Source organism: Aspergillus sydowii (genome assembly GCF_001890705.1).
Source record: "Aspergillus sydowii CBS 593.65 unplaced genomic scaffold ASPSYscaffold_8, whole genome shotgun sequence".
Classification (NCBI taxonomy): Eukaryota; Fungi; Ascomycota; class Eurotiomycetes; order Eurotiales; family Aspergillaceae; genus Aspergillus; species Aspergillus sydowii.
The window spans coordinates 611,357-626,932 of NW_024467866.1; the positions used below are offsets into that span (position 1 = coordinate 611,357).

At 49.3% G+C, this 15,576-nt stretch overlaps 9 protein-coding genes across 9 annotated transcripts; 6 read left to right on the forward strand and 3 right to left on the reverse strand.

Annotated features, from left to right (window-relative positions):
* Positions 1 to 331: 331 nt before the first annotated feature.
* Positions 332 to 2,470, forward strand: ASPSYDRAFT_1180958 (uncharacterized protein; the record flags this gene model as incomplete). Its single annotated transcript, XM_040840365.1, has 2 exons — positions 332 to 373; positions 647 to 2,470. 2 exons carry the CDS (start codon positions 332 to 334, stop codon positions 2,018 to 2,020), a joined length of 1,416 nt encoding a protein of 471 aa, XP_040700825.1. The 3' UTR covers positions 2,021 to 2,470.
* Positions 2,471 to 2,600: 130 nt separating this feature from the next.
* Positions 2,601 to 2,899, reverse strand: ASPSYDRAFT_155159 (NADH:ubiquinone oxidoreductase subunit NDUFA3; the record flags this gene model as incomplete). Its single annotated transcript, XM_040842432.1, has 2 exons — positions 2,601 to 2,647; positions 2,716 to 2,899. The coding sequence occupies 2 exons, from the start codon at positions 2,897 to 2,899 to the stop codon at positions 2,601 to 2,603; spliced, it is 231 nt and encodes a 76-aa protein (XP_040700826.1).
* A 428-nt stretch (positions 2,900 to 3,327) lies between these two features.
* Positions 3,328 to 4,891, forward strand: ASPSYDRAFT_154903 (dolichyl-diphosphooligosaccharide-protein glycotransferase; the record flags this gene model as incomplete). Its single annotated transcript, XM_040842408.1, has 4 exons — positions 3,328 to 3,469; positions 3,532 to 3,642; positions 3,707 to 4,407; positions 4,463 to 4,891. 4 exons carry the CDS (start codon positions 3,328 to 3,330, stop codon positions 4,889 to 4,891), a joined length of 1,383 nt encoding a protein of 460 aa, XP_040700827.1.
* Positions 4,892 to 5,255: 364 nt separating this feature from the next.
* On the reverse strand, positions 5,256 to 6,005 carry ASPSYDRAFT_206022 (PET191 family protein; the record flags this gene model as incomplete). Its single annotated transcript, XM_040843895.1, has 3 exons — positions 5,801 to 6,005; positions 5,534 to 5,675; positions 5,256 to 5,442 (listed from the first exon to the last, which is right to left on the reverse strand). The coding sequence occupies exons 1-3, from the start codon at positions 5,823 to 5,825 to the stop codon at positions 5,256 to 5,258; spliced, it is 354 nt and encodes a 117-aa protein (XP_040700828.1). The 5' UTR covers positions 5,826 to 6,005.
* A 131-nt stretch (positions 6,006 to 6,136) lies between these two features.
* Positions 6,137 to 7,596, forward strand: ASPSYDRAFT_155695 (sterol esterase; the record flags this gene model as incomplete). The annotated part of the gene is made up of 2 exons (XM_040842485.1): positions 6,137 to 6,251; positions 6,308 to 7,596. 2 exons carry the CDS (start codon positions 6,137 to 6,139, stop codon positions 7,594 to 7,596), a joined length of 1,404 nt encoding a protein of 467 aa, XP_040700829.1.
* Positions 7,597 to 7,884: 288 nt separating this feature from the next.
* ASPSYDRAFT_47304 (uncharacterized protein) lies at positions 7,885 to 8,494 on the forward strand. The gene is made up of 2 exons (XM_040847406.1): positions 7,885 to 7,922; positions 7,973 to 8,494. The coding sequence occupies exon 2, from the start codon at positions 8,007 to 8,009 to the stop codon at positions 8,178 to 8,180; it is 174 nt and encodes a 57-aa protein (XP_040700830.1). The 5' UTR covers positions 7,885 to 7,922; positions 7,973 to 8,006; the 3' UTR covers positions 8,181 to 8,494.
* A 1,694-nt stretch (positions 8,495 to 10,188) lies between these two features.
* Positions 10,189 to 11,912, forward strand: ASPSYDRAFT_1109598 (putative RAS small monomeric GTPase (Rsr1)). The gene is made up of 8 exons (XM_040839922.1): positions 10,189 to 10,367; positions 10,448 to 10,479; positions 10,552 to 10,578; positions 10,664 to 10,743; positions 10,798 to 10,820; positions 10,888 to 10,916; positions 10,969 to 10,978; positions 11,082 to 11,912. The coding sequence occupies exons 1-8, from the start codon at positions 10,357 to 10,359 to the stop codon at positions 11,506 to 11,508; spliced, it is 639 nt and encodes a 212-aa protein (XP_040700831.1). The 5' UTR covers positions 10,189 to 10,356; the 3' UTR covers positions 11,509 to 11,912.
* Positions 11,913 to 12,232: 320 nt separating this feature from the next.
* Positions 12,233 to 13,224, forward strand: ASPSYDRAFT_70119 (glycoside hydrolase family 75 protein; the record flags this gene model as incomplete). Its single annotated transcript, XM_040850498.1, has 2 exons — positions 12,233 to 12,744; positions 12,795 to 13,224. Exons 1-2 carry the CDS (start codon positions 12,317 to 12,319, stop codon positions 13,222 to 13,224), a joined length of 858 nt encoding a protein of 285 aa, XP_040700832.1. The 5' UTR covers positions 12,233 to 12,316.
* Positions 13,225 to 13,635: 411 nt separating this feature from the next.
* ASPSYDRAFT_59447 (putative 3-methylcrotonyl-CoA carboxylase, beta subunit (MccB)) lies at positions 13,636 to 15,481 on the reverse strand (the record flags this gene model as incomplete). Its single annotated transcript, XM_040849701.1, has 2 exons — positions 13,636 to 13,930; positions 13,998 to 15,481. 2 exons carry the CDS (start codon positions 15,479 to 15,481, stop codon positions 13,636 to 13,638), a joined length of 1,779 nt encoding a protein of 592 aa, XP_040700833.1.
* Between the last annotated feature and the right edge of the window lie 95 nt (positions 15,482 to 15,576).

The window sequence follows — 15,576 nt, forward strand, 5'->3', positions numbered from 1 at the left end:
CTCGCGTTCAATTCACTAGCAACAAGGCTTGGCCATTTTCCATTCAGTATAATAGGTAGGTAACCACTTAATTGCCTCAATTGCTGTTCACTTCACTCCGTGGGTGGGCCCAGCTACTCGGTCCTGGGGTATCAAAACACCTTAGTTCGTTTGCTTCTTCATCATATTCACTCATCTACGAGAACCCAACGTTTACTCTGTCTCTGCTGTTCTTTGTTCAAAATCGAGCGTTTACTGGTGCTGTCTTTACCCATGTCTTGGAACTACATCTCTGCGTCTTCCAACCTCCTATCTCTAGAATTGAGAGGGAGTATGCTTTATGCATTTCACCATGGCATCGACCTCCCTCAAATTTGCTGACGGCGATGTCAAGGTAAATGTGCTACCAGACACCCACTGTCTTCATTCTTGGGTGCTTAAAAGTCACTCCAGATTATTGGAGCGTCTTCTTGGAGAATTCTGTCCCCCTGTTACACCTTTATCTGCCGCAAAACGGTCTGAGCCGCCATCACGCCGTATCATTATGAATGTGGTCGGCTCGTCGGCCCATAAATACGGAATACTGGAGATCCAGGCAAGTAATCTACCTCCCTAATAATGAATAATTCTTAGACAATATGGTTCTAACACATAGGTCGTAATACAGGGTTACGACGATTCCGCTGGTGCGATGGACGACGTGCAGGTGGGCTTGTGCTCCTTCCCCATGTGGTCTGAGCAGATTCGCTGTGCTTGGTCGAATATATTCAGAATCTTCTACGACGAGTCTCTGGTTTTGGATACCGATTGCCAGAGTTCAATACTGGCAAATTGTCAGATGTTACTTGAAAAGGCCGAAGAGCTCCATTCAGCTGACGTTGTCTCTCGTGCCCTTCAGACAAGTCTCCTCGCTTTCGACCAAACGCTCTACCAACTCATATCGCAGGACCCAGTCTCCTGGATAAAACTCGCAGTTTCTATCCAATCTGGCTCTGTATTCCAGGAATCTATGATCCACCTAGTGGGAAAATGGGGCCTTCTTGAAGAAAAAGAACGCGATTCCTTACCCAAGAGTGTTCGCAGCTTGTGCGCCCAGAAAATCCAAGGCCTAAACGACATCAAAATGGCCGTGGAGTCTCAGGTAGTGAATCGCCTGCCTCATCCGCGCTCAGATAACGCTTACTATCGAGAAACGAAGAATGTATTTGGATGGATGGCGTTGACCTTCTACCAACAGTGGCTTTGCCAATGCTTTGTGGAGGGTCGCAATTACCACGCTCCAGATGGAGGCGCAGCCTTCTATCGCAAGATTGCAGCAGGAGACGATTCGTATTTGAATGAGTTTGGTCAAACTATTGGACGGTTCTCTGCTTGCCTCGAAATCAGCAATGAACAGCAGAAAGAGCTAAAGAAAGACCTGGATGAGCTAAAGAAAGCTATGAAGCATATCGTCTCGGATTTGCTCGTCAACCAAGCTAAATATGATCCGCTCCTCAATGGAGGGCTCTCATACCTGACCTGCTGTCAAGTCAGGGAAGAGGAAATGCCCTTACCAGAAACGTTGAACTACAATCTCCCGGGAATCAAGAATATGGGTATGCCTAACAGCGACGACACCTCCAACAATAGTCACTTCCGTCAGTCCTTCGTTCCTGGGCCTACTGAGCCTCTTATGGACGGCTCTAGCGCCCTGATGGATCTCAACAATAACCTCGGAAATGATTTCTTGCTGAGCCCCGTGTTGCAAAATCCAGCCTCCTCTACCTTTGACTCATTAAACGCATTCACCACCGATCCCACTATGGCCTGGGATAACTCGGTGGGCTATTCATCCTCATCCCTCAACCCGGTGGCCCCGCCTTTACCACCCCTCTCGGCCATGACCAGCCCCAGCGGCAATGGTCTCTTTGAGACACCGTCGAATTTTGACCAGTTCAGTAACCTGGGGGGTAATACGAATATGTTTGATTTATCTATGACGGAAGATGATTACCCATTGATGCAGAATGGCGGAGGTGAGGAGAATATGGCGTTTCTTTAGAGTACAGCTGAAGGGAACAGGGGAGTATGCTAATCTTCCGTTCATTGTTTGTTGCTTCTATCTGATATCCGTTCTTATATTTATTAAACGTGCTTCGTGGTTCATTTATATGCTATTCCTTCGCATGTATGACGAACACTATATGCTCAAACTTACTCTTCGAAGATAAACTATATTCAGAGGAAATCCAACACTCATTGAAGGGAGATGGCGAAGTGAAAGAATAAATCTGCCATTTCACGATCTATAACTCTTTTCCATATACAATACATTGTAGTCTTCCCGCAGGAATAGAGATGCCGCTAGGTGCAGGGTATAGAGGGAGACCCAGCGGCCCATACGATCAGGCAAACGAAGAGACTTTACCCGAGCTAAGTCGAGTACAAAACCAGCCGAGATTCCATATCTGTTGATTAGACCCGGCGATCTTCCTCATAGGATGTGACTGGGAGCGTATGCGTATGTCGGTTTCGAAGCAACCTTGATGTAAATTTTCCCAGCTAAACAACAGCAAATATAGTAATATCAAGCCTAATTTGACAAACAACCTTCATCCATTACCCGTACGGTAATCCGGAGTTTACTCGTCGTCATAGCCCTGCGGGATAACCCGAGGTCCTTGGGGGACTATTCCAGAAAGGAAACAATGCATCAGCATCATTGAATCTAAGCCGGTACTGCTGCTGGCAACTTACTGGGATATGTCAAGGGAATCGGTTCTGGGTCGACATCGCCAAAGAATCGTCTGATCGGGGGGAGGGAAACGAGCATGAGCGGACCGGTGGCACCAATGATGAGAGAGTAGAAGATGGCAGGCTTCTCGTGCGATGCCCAACGCATGTAGCGGAGGGGCGTAGACCAGAACTGGGGGGTAGTCATTGTTGCGACGTAGGTTGGCGGAAGATTTTGCGGATGTTCGGGGTTTCGGTTGATCACGCGGGATGCGATATTTCGGGGGAAATGGGTCAATTGGATAAAGCGACGGACGCGGATGAAGTCGAAGACTCGCAGAGGGCAGTAACTGCGCGTGCTCTGTGAGACCTGAGTTGCGATCGGTGGGTTGAGGGGAAGGATGGAGGTTGAAAGTGACGACAAGCCGGACCGAAGTTTAGTTGCAAAGGCGGCGGATGGACGAGGTCTTGGCGCCCGGTCCAAACACGTCGCCAATTCAAGCTGGACTTCCGCAGACTATATTCCCCGATACCATTAACCCTTCGCCAACACCGCTTGCAATTTTGTTTCTTTGCTTCTGGTGATATTTTCTCTCGGTTCATCCTCTCACTCCGCTGCGCGGAAGCATTTCGACGATGCGGTGGTGTTCGTCTCTCCTGCTATTCGGCTTCTTGGCCGTTGTCAATGCATCGAGCAGCTCGGGCAATCGATTGCTTGTGGTTTTGGAGGAAGCTACAGAGAAGGGCCTATACTCGACGCTATGGGGCGATCTAGAATGTATGCCGTACCGTAAATTTTCTCAATGGGTTTCGGTCCTTGCTAATTAGTTCGCCTGGAAGCTCGAGGGTATAATCTCATCTTCGAATCACCCAAAAGCGACAAGCTTTCCTTGTTCGACCTGGGGGAGAGGGCCTACGACCATGTCCTCCTTCTCCCTCCCAAATCCAAAGGTCCGGCATTATTCTACTCAGTCCATGGACTATACGAGGACAGCCAATTGACTTTACGATACAGGTTTCGGACCTTCGTTAAGCCCTAAGAACCTCGTCGACTTCCTCAACAAAGACGGAAACATCCTCCTCGCTCTCTCCGGCAAGTCCACAACCCCCAGTGCCATCAGCTCGCTTCTGCTCGAATTTGACCTCCACCTATCCACCGACCGTTCCTCCGTCGCCGTTGACCACTTCAACTATGACACGCTCTCGGCTTCCGAAAAGCACGATGTCCTCCTTCTCGAGCGCCCTGGTAAGCTCAGACCAGACACCAAGAATTTCTTTGGAGGCAAGGGTGTTCTTGCTCTTCCAAACTCCAGCCCTCACACGCTCGGTGACAACTCCCTCCTTGCACCTATTCTGCGAGCGCCCGTCACAGCCTACAGCTACAACCCGAAGGAGGAAGTGGGTTCAGTTGAAGAAGTTTTTGCTACCGGCTCTCAATTGGCACTGGCGTCAACTATGCAGGCCAGGAACTCTGCCCGCTTCACGCTATTGGGTTCCGTGGAGAGTCTTCAGGATAAGTGGTTCTCCGCAACCGTAAAGGCACCGGGTGGTAAAGACACCGAGACGGCCAACCGTGAGTTCGCCAAGCAGTTGACTGCATGGACATTCAAGGAAACTGGTGTTCTCAAAGTTGGGAACATTGAGCACCACCTTGTCAAGGATAGTCTCACCGCAGAGGACCTAAACCCTAGCATCTACCGGATCAAAAACGAAACCGTACGTGCCTGTTACACTGTTTTATCGCTAAACCCGCTAACCTATGAACCATCAGGTTTTCTCGATTGAGATTTCAGAGTACAGCTATGATGGATTCGTCCCCTTCGAGGTCCCTGCCAACGACGAGCTCCAACTCGAATTCACCATGCTGTCCCCTTTCCACCGTCTCAACCTCCAGCCCATCAAGACAACAGGAAACAGTACCATCTTTGGCACACAGTTCACAGTCCCCGACCAACACGGAATCTTCTCCTTCCGCGTAAATTATAAGCGTCCCTTCCTCACCAACATTGAAGAGAAACACGAAGTCACCGTCCGCCACTACGCCCACAATGAGTATCCCCGTAGTTGGAAGATTAGCGGAGGTTGGGTCTGGATTGCTGGTCTCTGGTCTGTTATCGCAGGGTTCGTGGCGTTCGTGGTCATCTGGCTCTACTCAGCGCCCACTTCTACTGCTGCGGGGAAGAGCAAGAAGACGCAGTAGGCGTGGACCAGAGATGTACTAATCTGAATGAATTTGTATGAACATAAAATACAATGGAAGGCGAAAGTCTTAAAGATGCATACTTTGCTGCAATAGTAGGGTTGTATAACCAATCTAAACAGTATCGTTTCCATCATGCCAGTATATAAACGTACACATATTGTACATACCCATATAAAAAAGAAGAAAACAAGCAACTCCGATACATGCCATGAGGGGAGAAAAACAGGTGGCCAAAACAAAAAGCAGATGCATGGGAGAGACACTTCTAAATTCAACCAGATTTCACATCAAGTCCCTGTGGTTTCATCGTTTCACCACCACTACACTTGACATCGAACATCTAGCAAATGCGTATCTCCCCTCATAGCCCTCTCGTCTTCTCTGGATCCATTTGCACCTCATCCCCACTGATCTCCTTCACCGTCTCAAATGCCGGCTTGCCCGCATACAACTGTTGCGATGGTTTGCTTGCCTTGCCCTCAACCTCTTTGGACATTTGGAGGGGTGCGTTGCCGCGGAATCGTTTGCGCATATCGATTAGTCCACGTCTAATTGTTAAATATTGGTTAGCAAATCGAGTCTATTTCTTTCATTTTGTTCCCACTTCGCTTGGAACAGGGGAAGGCTAGGGTGACGAACTTGCACTCGCCGAAGCCTTTCCGTAACTGTTGACATTTGACGGGGAGTTCATCGACCAGAGGTTCGCTTAGGCATTCTCGCGGTGTGTGACGCTGGACCATGATACAATCAGACTGCTGGAGGCATTGCGCCAGGGCATCGCCTGTTCAATTTACTCATTAGAGAAGCTGTTCTCTTTGGCTCGGTGGTATGACCGCGGAAGCCCGGTGACAGGAAAATGCGTGCCACTGTAGTTCTCAGAAATAGGATAAGGCTAGGTCAACTTACGGAGAGCGTTGCAAGAGTTCGGCATTTTGGATGCGACACAGCCAATGTCCTGACGAGAATTGGGGATCGTTGGTGATTCAAGTTCCTCCTCGACACCTGAGATGCGGCCTGACTCCGCGGGCAAAAATTCACCGGGCTATCCCCGGATTAGGTAAGCCTCATCACATGAAAATGGCGGTCTTCTAGTAGGGGATGAGATGACGTCGCGGTTGTCGATGGATCGTCGCCTTGGAGGCTTGCGGAGATTATCATTTTTCTCCCAGCCATTGCGCATTATGCTCTTTCAAAGCTATGGTTTCGAAGGAATAGCTGCTTCCCGATTGCAACGTTTTCAATATGGCCCGTGTACCAGTCATTGGGCGGCTTTTCTGGTTCGAGTACCTTGCGCTGTTCGGATCGTTGATCTTGGTGCTATTGGAATGGGTCATTCACATCATTACGTTCTGCCTTCGTACGTCGTATCATGGAGGAAAGGACCTGCTACGGATGATAGCTAACTTGGAGCAGCCGAGCCGATCATCAATTTCTGCTACGAACGGTCGAAAACCATATTTAACCTCATTATAACCCCTGAGAAGCCGGAAAATCAGGCCAAGGAAAAGCGAATTGCGACTGCGGTTGGGGAAGCATCAGATTTTGGGGAAATATGCTCCATTTTCGGATATGAGGCGGAGGAGCACATTGTGCAGACGAAGGATGGATATCTACTTGGCCTGCACCGATTGCCCAACCGTAAGGGCGAGGAATCTCAGACTGTGAACCAAGGTGCACAAAGCATCAAGAAGAAGGTCGTATATCTCCACCATGGCTTGATGATGTGCAGTGAAGTTTGGGTCTGCTTGACAGAGGAGGAACGATGTCTTCCTTTCCAGCTCGTGGAACGAGGGTACGACGTCTGGTTGGGGAACAACCGAGGCAATAAATATTCCAAAAAATCGACCAGGCTCTCTCCGCTAACTAATGAGTTCTGGGATTTCTCAATCGATCAGTTTGCCTTTCACGACATCCCCGACAGTATCAACTATATACTTGAATTGACAGGGCAGCCCTCCCTATCATATATTGGCTTCTCGCAGGGAACGGCTCAAGCTTTCGCCACTCTTTCAATTCACCCGCAGTTAAATCAGAAGATCGACGTCTTTGTGGCCCTTGCGCCTGCAATGGCACCCGCTCGGATATCAAATCCCGTTGTGGATTCCCTTATGAAAGCCTCACCGAACTTCTTGTTCTTACTCTTCGGCCGACGCAGCATCCTCAGTTCAACCACGATGTGGCAGACCATCCTTTACCCCCCGATTTTCATGCGCATCATCGATACATCACTTTCCTTCCTGTTCAACTGGAACTGCAGGAATATCAGCCGTAGCCAGAAGCTCGCGGGTTATCTCCATTTGTTCTCGTTCACAAGTACCAAGTCTGTGGTACATTGGTTCCAAATCATCCGCAACAAGAACTTTCAATTCTATGATGATGAGATCTACGCGCCATTCAGTATTGCGGCGAGCGAACGATTTTATAAGCCAGTCAAGTACCCTACGAGGAACATCAAAACCCCGATTGTGCTGCTGTACGGGGGCAGTGATAGTCTTGTCGACATCGATGTGATGCTGAAAGAGCTCCCGCGCGGGACAACGGCTAAAAAAATTCGGAAATACGAACACCTTGATTTCTTATGGGCCCACGATGCGCCTGAGTTGGTTTTCGGCCATGTGTTCGATGCCTTGGACCAGTATAGCTCTGCCACCAAGGGACAACAGGATATGAAGGTAAACAGACAGGTTAACGGCCCCAAGTGACGAGTAAAAGTACATCGAAACGGCCTGGCCTTGGCTCCTTCGCCCCCGCTGGCACTCAAGTCTCGCTCACCTTACACTCATACACTATCTGTAGTTTAGTTCTGTGGCGCGCTATATTTCGAATCGATAGAAGTCGGCTTTGCTCCAAATAGAGTCACAGTGCGATAGAAGACATGTTCTTGCTGCGCATCCTGCAGTAATTCCCCGTAATGTTCTAAGTCAATTTCATGAACAAGGTCTTCGTTGAAGGGCTGAAATTGCTCCCGGTAAGCCGGCGGGACAAGGTCTGATTTTAATCACAGGGTTTGCCGGCGGGGGAGGACAGTCTAAGATTGTTGGTATATAACTTAAAATAACTAGTCTAATTTAAGCTTACTGTTTTTCTTTTCTCAGAACATAGGAACACTGTCATGCAGCTCCCACAACTCCATGTTCGCGGCAATTGGACCTACCCAGTCATGAACCGCTATGGAGGCCCGTATGTTATCGTAATATTTCTGGGTTTGGGCAACAGACTCGCCATTTCCAGGTTTGTCAAGGCCATGTTTCTGTTTGACAATGTCGGAGCCAAGTTCCCGAAGTAGTCGCCGTATTCGCTTTCTGGAAGCTCCTTCTGCAGTGACCGACGCGTTTTCAAATCTTCTTGACCAATATTACTAAGCCAACCTTACCCCCAGATCGTTGTAGCCACCGGGTGGCGTCATTTTTCAGGTCGTCGTAGGCTCCCGAGAAACCTGTTTCGAAAACAACGACAGGGATCGGTTGGTCAGCTCCAAAAAAACTATCGAAAGGTCTGGATACTTCGTCCAGGCCTGAACATTCGAACCTGATCGGGTTTCAGAGCTTCGGGCCATCAAAAATCCATTCGTGCTAGTGGATATTTTCCGTTGTAATTGGGCGGGTATGAATTGGCTAGCTATCGCGCTTGTCATGAATGAACTAGCTAACGTTGCAGCGGCGTCATTGCAAAAAGCTTCAAGAGACGATGTTCCCAATCGTGGGAGAATCACGGATGATTACCCCTCGGATGCTCTTGTAAGAGCTTCTTGATCGGTTCGGCGTATAACAAATGTTCTGGGCAATTGATCGTGATGTCGTTTGAGGTTTGGGTACGAAAATAGCTTCTGATTAAATGCTCCAGTTCATCTGGAGTATCAATCGCTCGGGACACCATCCTGAAAAAGATACAGAGCGGTCGTAGTCGTAGTCTTGTATGGATGGTCAGCACTGTAAGAACGATTTGGGAAGTTGCAGGGCGGGTGCATCGTAGTGTTATCGAAGGAGCTCCACTTCCCGAACTCTGCCTGCCTGTTCGCTGGACCCCATCACTCGTTCCTTAGTCAGATATTACTCATAAGTTAGCCAGTAGTTAACTAACTAGTTGGCCCGCGCTTCGCGGACCGAGCGGTTTGTGATGAAGATGAGATGAGATTCGGGGAGGAGGCGTTGCAGAGCTGAGCCAACACTTGGGCGTGTTTCTGATCGCGAGAACAGGGATTGCATTCTTCCCAGTCGGTGCATGGTGCAGCAGAAGTGCGAGCAGGGGTTTGTAACTATTCGACAACGGCCACCGGTGAGTCTTGACGTTGATGGGATCCAGGTCTCGTTTGATTGCTTTGAGAAGTAAGAATAAGAAAAGAAGACGGGATGCGACATCCGAGTAATATAACCTGCTGTTATTCATGCCACGCCACGCCGTTGGCTTCTGAAGATGGATGTGTATTAAGTATTTCTTCGTCCATCCTCTCTCCCCAGGCTCGACTTACTTCGTCTCATCTCCTCTCTCCCCTCTCTCCCCTCCATATCTTTCGCCAGCCATCACAATATTTTTTTGGAATTTGCATATATTTACCCGGTTTGGATCGTCTCCAACGCCGACTAATAAAGTTTCGGTTCCAAAATCACTCAGTCCGATCTTCACCGCCATCCACAAGATTATTTGTATTGCGTTTCCGAAGTGCGTTCTCCTGTTCTCCAAGAGGGAAAAAGACACGGAGCAGGGCAGAAGGAAAAAGAAAGAAAAAAAGCAAACACCAACAGGGATCACATTGTCAGACAATTGCATCATTATTATCATTGTCCGTGCAGCAGAACTATCACAGCTTCTCCTCCGTTCTCCGCCAGATCCAGAAAGTCCGAATTTTGAACCAAACCCGTTCTTCGCACACCCCACAATTTCTGCTAAGAGGCCGCGACTAAACTGCAGTCGGCCTGGCCCTGGCTCCCTCGCCCCCACCGGCACCCAAGTCTCGCTCTGGACATCAAACTGGTCCGTTCGTTCGCTCCGCTGCCATTTCGTTCTCGAACCTCGTTGCGCACACTCTCGCTTCTCCGACCTCTTCTTTTCACCTCCCCTCGCTTCACGTCCCGCTTTAGCGCCCCCTTCTTTCCTAGAATCATCCAATTGGGCGGTAATTGACTGATATCGAGACCGATGTAACGGATCGCGTGTCGTTACCCTTGCTCCAAGCTCATCCCCGCTCCTTTACCCCCGAGGGACTTGGACCACCATCCGATCCGCCAGGAGGCCCAACCATTGCCCGAGCACCGCGTATTACATCGGACCTACGAAACCGCGTCTTCGCCAGTTCACAAAGGGAATTGTGGGATCTTGACTTGCTTGCTGCGGAACAGACGTACTTTGACGCAGACGCGCTTGTTGGACGGTACCATTTTTTGGTCATACCGTTTGCCATTGAGAAAGTTCATCCCAATCGAGAGGTTCGGCTGTAGTCGCTGGTGTCACAATTACTCATCTCAATGCGGCCGCAGTGAGTTCAACCCTGGAGTCTGGTTCGCGTCATATAATACTGTATGGTATATGCTAATAATGGCATTGTGTCACCCGCAGACGAGAATACCATATTGTCGTGTTAGGCGCTGGTAGGCTGCCCTTTCTGCCCCGAACAACCCCATCCAAGATCTAGCACTGATTTTTGCTCGCGTGCGCAATAGGAGGAGTGGGTAAAAGCTGTCTTACTGGTAGGGAGGCCCTGTCACTTTTCCCTGTACCCCTCCCTTAGGGTTAGATACGCGCTTGGGATCAGCAATAACTTACTCTTGATAGCGCAATTCGTTCAAAATGTTTGGATTGAAAGCTATGACCCAACAATCGAGGATTCCTATCGCAAGCATATTGAGGTAGACGTAAGTTTGTATAGCATCTTGCGCCTGATATGTATGGATACTAACTTCTTTCAGGGCCGACAATGTATTCTAGAAATGTATGTCAGAAGATCCTGTGTATGGTACTGCAACGGTGGACTAATGACTGACCGCTTATACCGATAGTCTTGACACAGCAGGCACGGAACAGTTTAGTGAGTTAGCCCGTCCCTCCACAATTATGTCCTTCCACTAACACATATTTAGCGGCTATGAGGTAATCAGCCATCCCATCGTAAACCCATATAGAGAATATTGGCGACTATTGATATCAAGGCATAAAAACGTTGATTCAGCGCTAACCTCTGATGTCCCTCCAGAGAGCTATATATGAAGCAAGGCCAAGGCTTCCTGCTTGTATTCTCCATCACGAGCATGTCATCACTGAATGAACTATCTGAATTACGGGAGCAGATCATTCGTATTAAGGATGATGAAAACGTCCCCATTGTCATTGTGGGAAACAAATCTGACCTAGAGGAAGACCGCGCGGTACCACGTGCCCGTGCATTCTCTCTTTCCCAAAGCTGGGGCAATGCACCATATTACGAGACTTCGGCTCGTCGACGTGCCAACGTTAACGAGGTCTTCATTGACCTCTGCCGGCAGATTATCCGAAAGGACGCCAAAGGAAGCTCAGGCGACTATGACCTCGCACCTCGCAAGCGTGAGGGTCAGGGTCGACAGGACAGGAGGCGAGGAAAGCGACGAGAACCCAAAAAGAAGGGACCTTGCGTGATTCTATAGAAACTGGCAACCCCAAAAGCGCGAGCCACGGCTTCTTCCTTGCTCCTCCGTCGCATTATGCGACCACCAGACGACTTATCTCCTCATATCTACTACTCATGAATCCCTGACGACTTGCACATACCAACACTTGCCATAAAACATGATACCAAACCAATCTCTCTACTGTGTTCCATCAACGCTTTCGACGTCATCTTACGATAGATTTCTGATTTACACTCTTCTATTTCTATTACATTTTGTTGTTGATACACACGCCATCTATTACATTATACTTCAGGAATGGAAAAGTTTATTTTTTTTTTTCTCCCTACCTTTCTCGCTTCCATCTCAACTTAGCTGTCAGTGCACGATAATACCGGGAGAAAGCTGCTAGTCAAGATCTAAATATGGAAGGTGAATGGTATCATGCTACCCTCGAAAGACTTTTCTAGTGACTCAGACCGTGACAATGATGGCTGGCACCACTCGTTCCTGACGACGGGAAGTATCTCCTCTTACCGTATTCAGCAATCTGTACCTGTGGATAACCAAACTCTGTAGACAGGCCACACATTGTATGATATCTCGGTGATGAATACCAATTTATATTCTTATCATTCGCGTCTTTGCTTACATATTGAGTTCAAATTAGGACTACATAAGAAGCCTCAGACTCGGGTCATCCTCCCACTTTTTCTTCTCCTCTACAACCACTTGTCCCATCCACTTCAAGTATCATCAAGGCTCCAAGGCTCAGCTACTACTACACATATTTGATACTTTTTTGACTGTTCGAACACTCACCAATAATCGAAGAGTCAACAAAATGTTCATCTTCGTCATCACCCTCCTTCTCCTCCCTTTCCTGAGCGCAGCGGCTTCTAAGGTGCAGCCCTCCTCCTTTGCCGCCGCTAAGGCCATCAACGTCCCGGCGCTGCTTTCAGCTTCGGAAAAGGTAAAGACAGTCCCAGACCGCGCATCGTATCCACTGAGCCTTAAAGGCTCTAAAGATACGTCGACAATCCACAGTGACTGGGCGTCGTTCCAAGTAGGGGCGGCATTTGTTTTCAAAGCCGACATGGACGTCGACTGTGACGGCATTGACTACAAATGCTCCGGTAACGCCGATGGCCAGCCCGTTACCAACTGGGGTGCGCTGTCTGCCTTCGAGGTTCCGTACATTGTGATACCTCAGGCATTTCTCGAAGCCAATCCGGTGGCCATTCCCGGAAACAACGTTGCAGCCGTCATCTGGTGAGCCACCCTTCCTAACCCTTACACGTTACCAAACTAACATGGTACAGCAACAATAAGATGTTCTACGCCATTCTTGGAGACACGAATGGCAACAACCCGCAGGTCACGGGTGAAGCATCCTTGCTCCTCGCTCGTTCCTGCTTCCCTAAAGACAACCTCAGTGGCGACAGCGGCCACGAAGAAATGGATGTGACATACATCTTGTACACCGGGCCTGAGGCTGTCCTACCTCAAAGCGCCCATAATGACAAGTATATCACCGACTTTGACAAGCTTCGGTCCATGGGCGATCACCTTACGACCTCCCTCTCCGCGAACCTGGGTATTTCCCCCCTCAGCCCGGGCTCGTCTTCTTCCGACAACGACAATGAGGGTGACACAGACGGTGTCGACTCCGCTGCCTCGGCGCATGCCCTTTCGGCTGCGTCTAAGGTTACAGCCCTGCTTGTGGCTATTTTCGTTCTGGTTCTGACATGATCTGAATCAATCAGTCATGTCGGGGTGTAATTTATTTTTGTCCTGTCCTGTTTTCTTTTCTTCTTCTTCTCCTTCTTCTCCGTCTCTCTTTCTCACATTCTGCATTTCAAATATACGGGGATTTTCTTGTGTTTGCTTGTTATTTATACCCCTGTTTTATATTTCACTTGGTGGCATAGATCTTTTTCCAGCCATTGTCCTATTTGCTTACTCTCTTCAAGCTTTCCCCGAGGACTAACTGGCCGCTCAGTCTGGCAAGTGTACGAATATATGATAACGATAGAGTCGATTTTGTCTTAAAATAACCTACATTGGACAGCTGAGCCTCAAACCCCTAGAAATCCAGACAACACGCACTTTATGCATAATAACCTATAATATAAGAGGAAATTCTACTAGCTAGATCATGAATTACATCCGGAAAACCCCAAACCGAGTCTTAACATCACCGTCTCCCCTACCACCCAGCGCAGCAGCTAAACTCAACCCTAAGACACGCCGTGTATGCGACGGGGGAATGACACCATCATCCCATAGTCGCGCCGAGGAGAAGGTCGCCTCGGATTCGCGATCAATACGGGCTTTGAGCTCGGGGTCTGCTGTTCGACCTACGGCCTCCATGACGGAGGAGAGCTGCTCGGAGCCCATAACGCCAATTTTGGCATTGGGCCACATGAAGAGAAGACGTGGGGAGTAGGCGCGGCCGCTGGATGCACGTTAGCTAACATTGTTTGGGGCTTGGGATTGGGGAGTCAAGAGAGAAAAGAACGTACCACATGCCATAATTCCCAGCACCGGCGCTGGACCCAAACACGACGGTGAACTTGGGTACATCGGCGCAGGCGACAGCGGTTACGAGCTTCGCACCGTTTTTTGCGATGCCACCCTTTTCCGCATCTGCACCGACCATAAAGCCGGAAATGTTTTGGAGGAAGACGAGTGGGATGTTGCGCTGAGCGCAGAGTTCAATGAAGTGTGCGCCTTTTAGGGAAGATTCGGAGAAGAGGATTCCGTTGTTGGCGACGATGCCGACTTGATGCCCGTGAATGCGGGCAAAACCAGTGACTAGGGTTGTGCCGTAGTCGCGCTTGAATTCGGAAAATTCGCTCCCATCGACAATGCGTGCGATGACCTCATGGGCAGGGATTTGCCGGCGGAGATTAGTGCCGACGATGCCGTTGAGCTCAGCAGGGTCATAAAGAGGTTCTTTGATACCGCTTTTGCTTTCTTTTAGAGAGAGGTTGTTGGGCGTCGTTGTCGTTGTTGGGTAGTTTAGGTTAGAGATAGAGCGGCGAGCGAGCACTAGAGCATGCGCATCGTCAACGGCTAGGTAGTCGGTCACACCAGATATTGTGCTATGGAGTTGACCACCTCCTAGGTCTTCCGCCGAGACTTCCTCACCGGTAGCAGCTTTGACGAGAGGAGGACCAGCAAGAAAGATGGTACCCTGGTTTTCGACGATAATTGTCTCGTCGCTCATGGCGGGGACATAGGCACCACCAGCTGTACATGGGCCCATGACAACGGAGATCTGAGGGATACCTTGTGAACTCATCCGCGCCTGGTTGAAGAAGATGCGGCCAAAATGCTCCTTATCCGGGAAAACATCAGCTTGATGAGGAAGATTTGCACCTCCTGAATCTACCAAATAGATGCAAGGTAGTTTGTTCTCCTGCGCGATCGCTTGAGCGCGAAGGTGCTTTTTCACGGTGACAGGGTAGTAAGTACCGCCCTTGACTGTGCTGTCGTTTGCCACAATCATACAGGTTACACCTTCGACTGTTCCAATCCCAGTAATAATTCCACCTGCCGGCACATCCTCGCCTGGATATACTCCATGCCCCGCCAACTGGGAAAGTTCCAGAAAAGAGGTGCCAGGGTCGACGAGGGATGTAACGCGATCTCGAGGGAGCATCTTCCCCCGGGCGATGTGTTTATCTTTCGCTTTCTGCGGACCCCCCTCTGCAATTGTGCTATGAAGCGTATTCATTTGATCCAGGACTTCTTGCATCTGCTCTGCGTTCTCTTTGAAGTCGGGGGACGTTGTGTCGACCGCTGTGGGGAGGACAGAAATGGCAGAGGCATGGTGTGGGTGGGTATAGCTGGCAATTGACCGAGATGGAGAGATGAGATATGTTCGTAGTCTACCACTGGTCTGCTGTGTAGCTGGAGTAACAAGTCGTCGAGAGCTTAATCGAGCAGCGTTTGCCAACGAGGAGGTACAACTCCTGCGAAGGAGTGGAGCGGGAACGCGCATTGCGGGGAATGGACGAGATATGGAAAGAGAAGCTGGCTAGATCATGACCATTCGAAAGACAATCAGCAGGGAGATATTAATTCAGGAGGTTTAAA